This window comes from Chionomys nivalis, chromosome 11, assembly GCF_950005125.1.
Source record: "Chionomys nivalis chromosome 11, mChiNiv1.1, whole genome shotgun sequence".
Lineage (NCBI taxonomy): Eukaryota > Metazoa > Chordata > Mammalia > Rodentia > Cricetidae > Chionomys > Chionomys nivalis.
Genome location: NC_080096.1, coordinates 35,235,545 through 35,249,695, shown reverse-complemented (window position 1 = coordinate 35,249,695; position 14,151 = coordinate 35,235,545). Strand labels below are relative to the sequence as shown.

At 41.4% G+C, this 14,151-nt stretch overlaps 1 protein-coding gene across 1 annotated transcript in view; it reads left to right on the top strand.

Moving 5' to 3' along the window:
* Window positions 1-8,968: 8,968 nt before the first annotated feature.
* Stil (STIL centriolar assembly protein) overlaps window positions 8,969-14,151 on the top strand; it is a 47,757-nt gene continuing 42,574 nt past the window's right edge. Inside the window, exons 1-3 of the mRNA XM_057784440.1 lie at window positions 8,969-9,099; window positions 11,995-12,079; window positions 13,969-14,076. Coding sequence (XP_057640423.1) covers window positions 12,069-12,079; window positions 13,969-14,076 — 119 coding nt within the window. The 5' untranslated portion in view covers window positions 8,969-9,099; window positions 11,995-12,068. The remainder of the gene's footprint in view (window positions 9,100-11,994; window positions 12,080-13,968; window positions 14,077-14,151) is intronic.

The following is a 14,151-nucleotide window of genomic DNA, read 5'->3' as shown; positions in this document are numbered from 1 at the left end:
TGTAGTAAAGGGTTGCAGCATTGAGGAGGTTGAGAACCAGTGCTCTAGGGCCATCGAGAATGCTCAGGGGGTAGCCGGGCCATGGTGACATACACCTTTAAATCCCAGCACTCAGAAGGCGAAGCAAGTGGATCTCTGAACTTGAGACCAGCCTGGTCCCCAGAGCGAGTTCTAGGACACCCTGTCTTGGGAAAATAAATAAGGTTCAGTGGGGAGAGGTCCCTGCCTCCAAGCCTCACAGCCTGAATTCCATCCCCAGATCCCGTATGGTGAAAGGTGAGAACTGGCTCCTAAAAGTTGCCCTCTGAACTCTACTTATGTGCCACACACGAAATAAAAGTAAATAAATACTTATAATTTTTTAAGACTGGACATGAGGCATACTACTTAACATGATAGGGTGGGGTGTAGGAGAACACAGTGGAAGCCCTCATCAGTTCAGGGTCCACCTCTTGTCCAGGGGACCATGATTAGGCATGTATTTGACCCAATAGCTGGCAAGGATGAGCAGCTTCTCAGCTGGATGTCTTCAAATTAGTATACATTAAACATGGTGACAGCCAGCTTCTTTAAGATGGATCTTCTGGTGTCCAGGAAACTTGAACTTGGCTCTAGGCACGACTTCATTCACATGTTCCTTATTCTGCAGCTTGATGTAGACGGACAGGATGACGTGGGCAGTGTGCGCTGAGGCTTTCCATTAGAACATTTTAAGCCGGGCGGTGGTGGCGCACGCCTTTAATCCCAGCACTCGGGAGGCAGAGGCAGGCAGATCTCTGAGTTCGAGGCTAGCCTGGTCTATAAGAACTAGTTCTGGGACAGGCACCAAAGCTACAGAGAAACCCTGTCTCGAAAAACCAAAAAAAAAATAATAATAATAATAATAAAATAAAATAAAACATTTTAAATGCCATATTCTGTAGGTCTTTGAAGATAACCCATCTATTTGGAACATATCTCTGTATGCCTCAAAACCTAACTACCACGACTTTAACTTTGACAAATGGGTGACTATTAACCTGTATTTCTTAGTAAGCTATATAGCTTAAGGACTAAAGCTTCACATAACAAAATTAAACAGGCTGGAGAGGTAATGCTTATGCAAAAATAGAAACAGATGTACAGTATAAAGACAGTAACTTGGAATTTATGACAATATACAAGAATGTCTTAACCATAGGTAGAAATGTATGCTGCAATAAGACAAAAATAACCTTAGTTTGGAACAATATGCAAAAATTTCCTAAACAGAAATATACAGTATAACAAAAGTAATCTTACATTTGTATCAATATACAAAAGTATCTTAAACAGAAGTAGGGACATGGACATATCCCACAACAATAATTCATAAATTGACAAATATATTTGAATATTTTTGAATACCCATTATGTACCAGCTGCTTTGCTTATGTTAACTATTTCTGGATGATATTAAAACAAAATATTAGTTGGGCAGTGGTGGTACACACCTTTATTCCCAGCACTTGGGAGGCAGAGAGAGGCGGATCTCTGTGAGTTTGAGGCCAGCCTGGTCTACAGAGTGAGTTCCAGGATAGGTTCCAAAGCTACACAGGGAAACCCTTTCTTGGAAAACAAAAGAAAACAAAAACCCATGAAATATTAAAACAATCAGGATTCTGTCATATTTCTGTGCCAGACTTTTTCTCTACCAGATATCCTTTAACTGCTGAGTCACAGGAAGGGGCAAAGTGCAGAGCGTAGTGGTATTGGCAGTATTCTTGAAGGAGCTGTATGTATATCAATCCATACATAAATGTCTGTATTTTAATTGTTTGTTTTTGAGACGGGGATTCTGTGTAGCCTTGGCTGTCCTGGAACTTAATATTTAAGTTTAGGGCCATTTTCATTCAGATCGCCACACTCTTCATATCAAGATGGGGCCCTGTGCGATTTCTACTGTGTTGGCATATCAACTGGCGTCATCATTGTGCAGCTCTTGTCTAGGTGACCATATTTTTTGAGATTTCATTGGTGCATCTTCCCTGTAATATACATGATTTTATCTCACAGCAGACCGTCTTCTGGCTTTTACAGTCTGTCTCCCAGCCCTTACTTCTGTGGTGTTCCGAGTCTTGTGGTAGGGTTGTGTTGTAGGTGTATCAGTTACTGTTGAGCACCCGGGTCAGTTTTCTCAGTATGTTGATTAGTTGGGGATTCCTGTAAAGGTCTTGGTCTGCTGAGAAAAGCTTCCTTGGTGAGGGGTGAGGACTACACTTATATGTGGATATAATAAAAAGTACTTAGAATGCAGTTAGAAAGTATACTGGTTCAAGAAAGGAGAACCTCCTATTGAAAGGTTTTATCAGATTCTGGGAGGCAGGTGGAGGCAGGAGGATGAAGAGATCAAACCAATCTAGGAATACTCTGTTTCATACAATAACATTTTAAAAGGGCAATATAGCAGTTGCATTTAGTGTTTGTTTTCCAGGACATGGTTTCTCTGTGTAGCTCTGGCTGTCCTGAAACTCTCTCTGTAGAACAGGCTGGCCTCAAACTCAGAGATCCACCTGTCTCTGCCTCCTGAGTGCCTGGGATTAAAGGTGTATGTGTGCCCCCAATGCCTGGCTTGCTTTTTTTTTTTTTTTTTTTTTGTATTACAGTGTGTGTGTGTGTGTATGTACACATGGGTGCACATGCCACAGTGCAGGTATGCTCACAGGACAACTTTCAGGAGTCATTTGTCTCCTCCCAACATCTGGGGCCCAGAGATCAAACTCGAGTCGTTAGGCTCGGTAGCAGGTGTGTGCCCACTGAGCCATCTACAAAGCACAAGTAGTTGTTTTTTAAAAAGCAGTAGTAAAACTTAGAAGTCAAAACTGAAAGGGGAAAGTTGGGTGTTTGGAGGTTTAGAAGAGTGCATAAAAGAACACGGAAGAAAAAAATCATTGATTCCAACTTCCTCATTCCTGATAGCAGTAGCCTTTATTCTCTTGGTGAGAGTACCTTCAGATAGAACACTTACCTGGTCTCATCATGTACAGATATGTATATATGTTTAGGGCTGACCACTTGGAAATGGTGTCTGTTCTAATCTGCTTCTCTGCTGCTGTGATAAACACCAGGACCAAAAGCAACCTGGGGAGGAAAGGATTAGATGTGGTGGCGCATGCCCTCAATCCCAGAAGGCAGAGGCAGATGGATATCGTGAGTTCATTGCCAGCCAGGAATACATAGTATGACCCTGCTTTTAAAATGAGCAAAAAAAAAAAAAAAACAGAACAGTGGTGGTGCAGGCCTTTAATCCCAACACTTGGGAGGCAGAGGCAGACATATCTCCTTGAGTTTGAGGCTAGTCTAGTCTACAGAGTGAATTCCAGGACAGCCAGCAACACAAGGAAATTGTCTCAAAAAAAAAAGGTAAATAAATAAATGGATTTCAATGCTTACATGATACAACAGTCCATGATCAAGTGAAGGCAGAGGCAGGAACTAAAGCAGAGGCCGGGGAGGAAAGCTCTTGTGGAATGCCGCTTACGGGCTGGCTCAGCTACCTTTCTCCCAACCCAGGCTGACCTGCATAGGGATGGTACCACCCACAGTCGGCTGGGCCCTCTTACCTTAATTAAGAATTAATAAAATTCTTCACATACATGGCCTCTGGACAAACTGATCAGAGCAATAATTTGAATTTCCTTCTTTCCAGGTGACTGTAGGTCTGTGTAAAGTTCACAGCTAAAACTAACTGGCAGGATGAAAAGAGATCAAGAAAAGTTCTTAGCTGGGCATGGTGGTTCAGGTATTTAATTCCAGTCCTCAAGAAGTCCGCCATGAGTTTGGGGCCAGTCTGGTCTACATATGACAGTGAGTTTCAGGACAGCTAGGGCTACATAGAGAGACCCTGTTTCAAAAAAGAAAAGAATTTCCAAGCTGGATATAGCAGATACATGCCCATAAGGAGGCAGGAGAAGCAGCTGTTTGAGGTTATTCTAACCTACATCTATTTGAGGAAAGCCTGAGAAAATCCATCCTCCAAAATCCAAAACTAATTGATGTTAGTATCTTTGGCCATTTGGGCCACTATAATAGAATACCACAGACTGGGTAGCTTTTAAATTATGTTTCTCAGTTATGGAGGAAATGAAACCGAAGATGATGGCACTGGCCAATTCAGTATCAGGTCAGGGCCAGTTTCCATGTTCTTGTGATTTGAGAGGGTACCAAGGAGAAGGAAAGTACTCTGAGGCTCTTCTGTAAGAGCAGGACTCCTCATAAGTGCTGTTGTTGACGGTCTATTCATCTGTTTCCTGCCACCACACAGGAGGCTAAGATTTCACCGCTCCTTCACCCCAACAGTAGCAGGCAAACTCTGAATTTCAGGCCAGCCAAGGCTATGTAATGAGACATTGCTCAAAAAACATCTTTTTAACATGAATTTTGGCTTGGACACAGTTACTCTACAACAGGGTATAGAACTGTGGATCAATTTCCCCTTTATAATTAGCCTTGTACAGCGTATAATTGTAATACATTATGTATACAATTAAAAATTATAATTTGTATTTTAGTTTTTGTTTTTTATCCAGTGCTTCAGAATTTCTGGCCTCATGCACGCTAAGCAAGTACTGTACCACTAAAGTATACCTACAGACCAAATTAATACTTTTTTTTTTTTTTTTTTTTTTTTGGTTTTTCGAGACAGGGTCTCTCTGTAGCTTTGGTGCCTATCCCGGAACTAGCTCTTGTAGACCAGGCTGGTCTGGAACTCACAGAGATCCGCCTGCCTCTGCCTCCTGAGTGCTGGGATTAAAGGCGTGCACCACCACCGCCTGGCTATTAATACATTTTTTTAAAAAAATATTTATTTATTTTATTATGTATATAGTATTCTGTCTGTGTGTATGCCTGCAGACCAGAAGAGGGCACCAGACCTCATTACAGATGGTTGTGAGCCACCATGTGGTTGCAGGGAATTGAACTCAGGACCTTTAGAAGAACAGGCAATGCTCTTAACTGCTGAGCCATCTCTCCAGCCCAAATTAATATATTTTTAAAAGTGTGATGCACTTGGAATGGTTCTCTATGAAGCAAATTAAAGCATGAAGGCAGTCTTTCTCTGTAAAGGTTAGTAGCCATAGGAGCACCAGTGTCTCGATGGACAATACATATATAAACAAGGATCAAGGAACAGTACAATATGAAGTCATGCTATTTAACCTGGCAGGCAATCCACGAATAATTCCTATTGGTTTGGGGTAATTACCTCTATTACCTAGCCTATAAACAGTACTTTCCTTGTTTCCCTCTTGCCACATCATTGAAACTTTCCCTATCATTTAACACAGAGCTTAGTGTATAACAGGTTCCTGGTAGCATTTGTAACTCTTATTTAATTAAATTTCTGCCTTTTCTAACTTGGCAAATTAGATCGCTTAATCTCTGCAAATATAGGATGGCGTTGTTCCTTTATTAGTAATGTTAACTACAGTGTACCTAGAGTAATAGCATGTGACAGCCTTTTACTGACATACACTCACTCGTTCATAGTGTACAATATGGAGATAAAGAGAATGAATTTCAGAGAGACTAAATGGTACAATTGGGGCTTGTTGTTCTATACCATTACTCAAAGAATTTTTTTTTGTTTTGTTTTTTTTTTGTTTTGTTTTGTTTTTTGTTTTTCGAGACAGGGTTTCTCTGTAGCTTTGGAGCCTGTCCTGGAACTCCCTTTGTAGACCAGGCTGGCCTCGAACTCACAGAGATCCGCCTGCCTCTGCCTCCCGAGTGCTGGGATTAAAGGTGTGTGCCACCACCGCCCGGCTAAGAAAATGTTTTAAAATACCCGGAAATACAAGCTTTCCTAAATATAAGTCAGGTCATCCCGTTTCTAAAATAAAGTTTTTAAAATTTTTATTTTTCAGAAGACTTTTATTGGGCCTCATTTTGCAGCACAAGGGGGCAGCACAGAAGAGTGCCTTCGCAGTTGATTCAAAAAATGAAGAGACTATCCTAGTTATAGACCAAGGAGTGTGGGGAAGTGGCATGCAAAGGAAGAATTATATTGGCACCAGTCACGACAGTATTTCAAGTTCCACCAATCCCAGGCCTCATTTTGCACCAATTATAAGCTTTCTGCTGAGCCATAGGGAAAATGCCTCCCTATATGACCTAGGTGAGCCAGATCTTTGGTTTTCTCTGAGGTTTGTCTTAAATTATCCTCCAGGGCTGGTACAGGTTCTTTGGTGCAGTCATGCTGGAGAAAAGCTCTCTGTGTTGTTTAGAGTGGCAGTAAAGAATCTAAAAGAGGTGGGCCAGATGGGCATTATGAAATATGCCAGGAACACCAGCCACTCAGGAGGCTGAGTTGAGACTGCAAGTTCTGGCCAACCTAAGTAATTTACCAAGATCTTGTCTCGAAACAATAAAAAGGGACTGAGGACAGAGCTAGCACCAGAGCACTTACTTAAACATGCCCAGGGTTCTGAGGCCAATCCCCAGTACTGCAAAGAAAACTAAGTAAATAAAAATGAGCAGCATGGCTGCCTTCAGGGCAGTCTTGTTTGCAAGGATGATCAGTTTTCATTTTGGTCAAAAGTATTTATGCACTGGGGCTTGGTATGTAGCTCAGCAGGCAAGAATGCTGATATATATACACTAGCCCTGGGTTTGAGCCCCATGATGACATAGACCAGGCATGGGGGCCCATGCCTATAATCCCAACACTCGAGAGGCAGAGGCAGGAGGATCTAGGTCATTCTTGAGTGAACAGTGAATTCAAAATCAACCTGGGCTATATGAGACCCTGTCTCAAAGCAACTGTTTATGCATAGCATTAAATACACATTCTGCTTAGAAATCCAGTGTCAATAAAATGTTTAATTCACAAGTTCCTGATATTTGTCATACTGTTTTAGTTGTCCAAAAGACAATAATATGCTTCAGCTCCTCCTTTATTGCCATCTATCATCTATCTATCTATCTACCTACTTATTTATTTTGTTTTTGCAAGACAGCTTCTTTATGTGGCATTGACTAGCTCTGAAGATCAGACTGGCCTCGAACTCACAAAGATCTATCTCCTTGTGCCCCGAACTCACAAAGATCTAACTCCTTGTGCCTCTGCCTCCAGAGTGCTGGTATTATAGGCATGCACCACCAACACCCGGCTTTTCTTTTTTTAAAGATTTATTCATGTGTGTGTGTGCACGCCAGTCGGGTGGGGGTGCCCAAGGAGACCAGAAGGGGTCCCCTGGAGCTAAATACAACTGTGATCCACCCAGTCAAGCCCAGGTCCTCTGCAAGAGCAGTAAGTGCCCTTAACCACTGAGCCATCTCTACAGCCCCAGATTTTACATTTCGTTTTATTTTGGTTTTTTGAGACAGGGTTTCTCTGTGTACCTTTGGTGCCTGCCTGGCCTCAGACTCACAGAGATCCGCCTACCTCTGCCTCCCAAGTGCTGGGATTAAAGGTGTGAACCGCAACCATCAGGCAGATTTTACTTTTTAAAGTGTTTACTTATTAGGTGGTGTTAGTGACTCAACCGAGGACCCTGCCACTACGCTGCATAGCCAGTCTGCATCCCAAAACAGTCTCAGATTTACAGGGGAAAAAAAAAGAAAAAAAAATGAGGATACAGCGCCTCCCATCCACTTTCCCTTATTTTTAGCATCCTATATTAGTATGTACATATGTTTCAGTTAATTCAATATTGATACATTATTACCTACAATCTTTAATGCATTTAGGTTAGTTTTCACCTGCCTTTTAAAAGATAGACAAATCTTTAATGTTACATGAACTAATCGTTAAGCACACGCTTGCTACCTTCCCCTAACATTATAGATGTACTTTCTTCTTTTTGATTTTTAAAGATTTTTACAATGCCTGATCATCTCTTAAAAATAGCCAATATAGAGCCGGGCAGTGGTGGCTCACACCTTTAATCCCAGCACTCAGGAGGCAAAGAGAGGCGGATCTCTGTGAGTTCGAGGTCAGGCTGGTTGGTCTACAAGAGCTAGTTCCAGGACAGGCCCCAAAGTTACAGAGAAACCCTGTCTCGAAAAACAAAACAAAACAATTATCAAAATAGCCAACATGGACGTCTGGCTTCCACGTACGAACGCAAAGGTACACGTACACAAATCACACACCACAACTGTCCCCAATATTATTAGCACTGGAAGTAAGTATAAATTCCACAGGTTTTCTTGTTCAATGAGAATTTCTCAAAATTGATGAGTCTACTTAGGAAACAAATTGGAACAAACATAACCTTCTTTATCTTTATCTCTTTCCATTAAAGGTCTTGAAAACACTTCTTTTTAAATCCTGAGACAGGGTTGTAAACCAGGTTGTTTTTGGATTTGCTACGTAGATGCCTTGAACTTCGTGCAGATCCTTCTGCGTCCACCCACCTCTAGAAGGCTGGGATTATCGCGGTACACTACTACACCCGACGCTAGTCTTTTTGAGGCAGGGTCTCTAAAACAATCCCAATCTGTTTGCCTGGAACTCGCGGCGGTCCCCCTGCCTCAGCCCCTGACTCCAGAGAGTGCAAGAATAACAGGAAAAGAACCACCAAGTTCGGATGAGAGGATCCTAGCCATTTGAGCACAATCAGCGCAGGAAGCAATTCTGACTAGTCAGCTGGGATTTTTTTTTTTTTAATTGCGCATGCGTTTGGGTTTGGCCAACCCATCCCGGAACTTAACCGTTGATGAAATGTAGTTTTAAATCATCGGAGTTGTGATCCGGTTCTTTCGTGGCGCCCTCGGTTCTCCAAAGAGCCTTGGGATTGGGCAATCGAATCCCAGGCCGGGATCCGATTGGTTGTCACAGCAGAGAGCCGCGGAGACGTTGCGTGACGCTATTAGACCGCCCTGTCGCGGGACTGGCCGGGCTTCTAGCCAATCAGCAGGCGCGGCGCGCCCTTCGGTTTCCTGCTGCTGGCATTTGCCGCCTGGGTTCCCGCGACCCCAACGTCCCAGAGGCGGGGCCACAGTCGTCTGGGACGCTTCTTGGAATCGGCCTTAGGGTGCCTAGAAACAAACCCCGGCTTGGCGGCGGCCGTGACGATACCGACGGTGGATCTTCGTGCTCCTGGTCCCCCGACGCGCCCGCCGGGCCCGGGAAGCACGGTGAGTAACAAGTGGCCTGGGAGGGACGGTCCGCGTTAGCGCGCTGGGACTGGTGACCACAGGGCCGCCAGGGGAGAAAGAAAGCGGACGTCAGAACCTTGCCTCTTGTCTGCTAAAGAACGTGAAAGAGGTTTATATTTGTGACGTGCCTCAGATTGCTTTCACTGTAAAAAATTTCTTGGGGACTGAAACCGTGATCCTTGTTCTTGCATTCATGACGTTATCTGACCCGGACTGTTAGTGTTTATAGTCGGTGACCTACAGGAAGTAGACCTATGTCAGAAGCGAGGTGTGAAATACCGTGTCAGAACACAGGGGCAGTGATGTCACCATAAGAGATTTAACATTCGAGGTGGAAGTTGGATAATAGGGTTTAGTAGGAAATTCGAAGTAAAGGAGGAGGACCGCCTGTGCAGTCCCATCGAAGACTGCTGATAGATGGAGGATGAATGACGAGGAATTTCGGGTGCAGATTGGGTAGGCCTTTTTATTCTGTATATGAAGAAAAGCCATTGACTTTCTAAGCAGGAGAAAACCTGTTGTTCAAAGACACTTTTGTGTCTGCCCTGGAGGGACTTGTCCTTGAATCTGGCAGGTGGGAGGTCAACTAAGGTGGGAGGTTGGAAAGAACTTACTCTGGGTAAGAGGGAGAAGAGGTGAGGACGACCTAATGGTTCTTGTTTGCTATAGGATGATAACATCTATCTGAGGAGAGTATTTTTCTACTCTATTTTATATAGCTAGGTATATGTTTTGTGCAGTTTTGGCCATTAGCTTTACATAATACTGTCAAGATAAACTAGTTTATCAAATCTCATTTGATCGTTTTCAAATGAAAAAGGCCTAATGCAAAAAAAAAAAAAAGAAAAAGAAAAAGGCCTAATGCATGAAAAAGGAGAGACAGATAAGGCCTTTAAAAACACTCCTGTTAGTGAAGGAAAATGGCACTTTATATACTACTTTGTGAAGGTAGAGTTATCAATGTGATTACTGTTGCCATGACAACCAAGTGCTAAAGAAAGGCTCTTCCTCTTCTTCTTCTTCTTCTTCTTCTTCTTCTTCTTCTTCTTCTTCTTCTTCTTCTTCTTCTTCTTCTTCTTCCTCTTCCTCTTCCTCTTCCTCTTCCTCTTCTCCTCCTCCTCCTCCTCCTTCTTTTGTTAAAGTTTGTATTTCAAGAAGTTGAAATATCTCTATGGGGGACATTTAGTTGATCTTTAAAGGTCATATCCTGCAGAATTTTGTTCTCTCGGGTATTTTCAGCCTTGGATGTTATGGAAAAGGTATCTTCTAAATGACTTAACTTTTGTGTTAGTAATCCTTTAGTAATTGAGTCAGATAATTCCTTTTAAAATTTTTATTAGAGTTTAAAATTTACTCTCTGTCTGTGTGTGTGTGTGTGTATGCCTGTGTACCGCTCGCATACTACAGTATAATTGGGAGATCTGAGGATAACTTGCAGGAGTTGGTTGGTACTCAGGTTCCCAGTTGTTTTGGCAGCAAGCACCTTTATCCTCTGAGCCATGTTATTTGCCATAGATTTTTATCTATTGTTATTATTACTGTTGTTGGTGGTGTATGTGTGTGTGATATGTGTATGTGAGAGCAGGAAACCGTGTCCCTCAGAGTGTGGTGGGCGGGTGTCAGAATACAACTTCCCAGAGTCTGTTCTTTGTTTCCATCTTGCCTTCTGGGAATTGAACTCAGGTCCCTAGCCTTGTTCAGCAAGTTCTAAGCTGCCTCATCTTCCTCAGACAATATCTTTTTTGCTAAAATTGAAACAATGCACAAAAGTTAAAAATTAAGACTTAAAAAATACAATGAATGCTAGCTGGCATTGGTGGTGCATCCCTGTAACCCAGAACTTGAGAGACAAGCCTCATAACCCCTAGGAAACCACACACACATACCAAACAGGAAAATCTATGAATGAATTTATAAACAGCTATAATGAACTCAAGAAACTCATTCTTGGGACGATAAGTAGGAAATCTCTGTCCCCACAAACTGACTTGTGAAAGACTCTGTGTTCATAGTTTGGATCCAAATACAAACTTGCTGGGTATTCTCACTGATATTTTATGCCTTTTCATTCACACAGCAAACCTTTAGTTTCTGCCTCTCTTGGGTTTCAAATCCATATGTCTAAAATCCTACTGGATAGTTTCATTAATTACTAATGAAGCAAACAAAGTACAGACTGTTTAGTCCTTTCTACATAGGTCAGCATTTACTATTTTGTCTTTTTTTTTTTTTTTTTTTTTTTTTTTGAACAGGGTCTCTGCAAACACTGTCTGCCTTGGAACTCACTGTGTAGACCAGTCTGGCTTCAAACTCACAGAGATCCATCTCTTTCAGCCTCCCAAATTCTGGGATTAAGTCCTGTGCACCGTGAGACTTTGTCTTTTTTGTTTGTTTTGTAAGACAGGCTTTTTCTGTGTAACAGCCCTGGCTATCCTGGAACTCACTCTTTTGACCATGCTGGCCTCAAACTCACAGAGATCCACCAACCTCTGCCTCCCAAGTGCTGGGATTAAAGACATGTGCCACCATCACCATCAAGACCTTGTCTTAAAAAAAAAGAAAATGATTTTGGGATAAAATATGCACCTCATTTAATGAATATGTATACCAAATTAAATATTAAAGTTAGTGTATAGACTGAATGACTTAAGTATGAAAGCAATCAAAACCTATTGCTGACATTTAATCTTTTATTTTTCTGTGTATTGAACATAGGACCTTGCATTTGTAGGCAAGTATAATATATCCCAAGATTTACAGTACTTAATTTTATTATTCCATAGTTACTTTTCATAGAAGCAGCTTAATTTTGTTATTATGTATTTAAGTAATGTTTCTTTTTCTATGTTTAACAATATCCTTTTATTTTTGTAGGATACTGAGTACCAGAAATTGAATAAATCACTCACCAAGTATAGAACCTGTAGTTCCTCTATAAAAAGTACCAGATGAATACCAGGTATAGACACGTTATTTGATTGATTATATATTTAACTATTTCTTTTTATTATATGTATGAATGTTTTGCCTGTATGTATGTATTTGTACCACATACATGCTTGGTGCCTAAGGAGGCCTGAAGAGAGTATCTGATACCTTGGAATTGGAGCTACAGATGGTTGTGAACTGCCATGCATGAGCTAAGAATAAATCTGGGTCCTCTGCTATTTGAAGCAAGTACTCTTAATCGCTAAGCCATCTCTCCAGGTCCTATTTTATTTTTTTTGAGTCAAGGTTTTGATATATAGCCTAACTGGCCTCACACTCACCCAGTTCTCCTTCATTCTCCCAGATGCTAAGATTATAGGCATGTTTCACTGTGCCTGATTGTTTAGTTATTTGAGATGGAGGTCTTGCTGTGTTACTGAGGCTGGTCTTGAAATGTGGGATTCATTTAAATACTCTTTCCTTAGCCTCTCAAGCTTTGGGACCTCAGGCACACGCCACCATGCCTGGCTTTAAAATATTTTTCATGCAGTGTTTTCCTAGAGCTACCCACATTAACTTGGGACAGAACACTGGAAGAGAAAAGAGAACACAGTCTTCGGAATAGGAATATCTGGTCCTACTTTAGTTAGGTGGATCCCTTGATCTAGTTCCTTCACTGTAAGATGAAGATGGGAATCATTTTTTAATCAGTTACCAGGAAGGTATTAAATATGCTGATTAAACTAAAGGATTGGGCATATAGTGAGCACTTAGTAAATATTAGCTCTCTTTTTCTCTCACTTAATGACATTGATGTTTTATTGGTGAGAAATCACTTGAACTGAGGTTGTAAATTGTAAGATTGCTTACTTCTATCCTAGAGGAATGGAAGTGTTGGTTTCTTCTTTCTGAGCACTTAGTCCCTGCAGGTAACCATCTCACATTGGCTATCCCAATTTTCCTCATGTTTCCCTAAGCCATGTTTTCCTAAGTGGAGTAGGAAGGAGGAGCTGGCCACCTGTCCCTGCTTTTCTTAGTCTGTTATTACATGGAGGACCTGACACACTGACTGGGTGATTTAGTTCTTTGGATCATTTTATTGCCCCTAGAGAGGAACAATTAATGGTGGCATATGGATTTTCTTTTTCTTATAAACTACAGTTATGCCCATGGGTAGCTTTTCTATTCCCTGTTGCTTCCTTTGTGCCAGATGTTCTTGATAAAGACAATAGGAAACATGATCAGGGAGGCTATCACATTCCTTTTCATCTTGACCCTTCTGTCGTATCACACTACTGAAGTATTTTTATTCGTTCTTCTCTCTCTCTCTCTCTCTCTCTCTCTCTCTCTCTCTCTCTCTCTCTCTCTCTCTCTCTCTCTCATGTATTTTGAGCAGCTCCCTACATAGCTCTTGCTCTATTGGAACTCACTATGTAGACAAGGCTGGCCTTGAACTCATAGACCTGCTTGCTTCTGCCTCCCAAGTGTGTGCCACCATGCCTGGCCCTATGCAGTATTTTTTAATTATATAAACTACAACATAGAGGTATTGATCAATCTATTATATAGTTAATGAGAGTTATAGTTAGGATTTCAGCTGGCATGACCCTTTCTTTACTGTGCTGAGGAAAGTATTATTATAGATTGATCTTTAAAGGTGCTGTAGAGTGGAAAATGAAAGAAAAAGACATTAAATACTTATCAATGAATTAGAAATTATTTTGAAGCATTTTACATATGTGTTCAACATTCAGCATAACTCTTGAGAGAAAGCACTGCTGTTCATGACCTTCACATTGCTCCCTTCAGCTGTTTTTTAGGCTGGCCTGGAATTTTTAGTCTTGGCCTCTTAAGGACTTGGAATGCCTGGCAAAGAGAATTAACTGTTTCTTTTTCCTTGTACTTTAATTTTTTTTAAAGGTTTTCTTCAAGCAAGATGGTACCTTTTCACTTTCCCCCATCAAAATTGGCTCTTTGGAACCCAATGCCAATTGGAGATTTCATCTGCTTGCATCTCTGTTACTACAGGTATGTTTCTCTTTTCAATCAAACCAGTATAGCATGAATCATTAAAGAATATTAAGACAGACTTGATTGTTATTA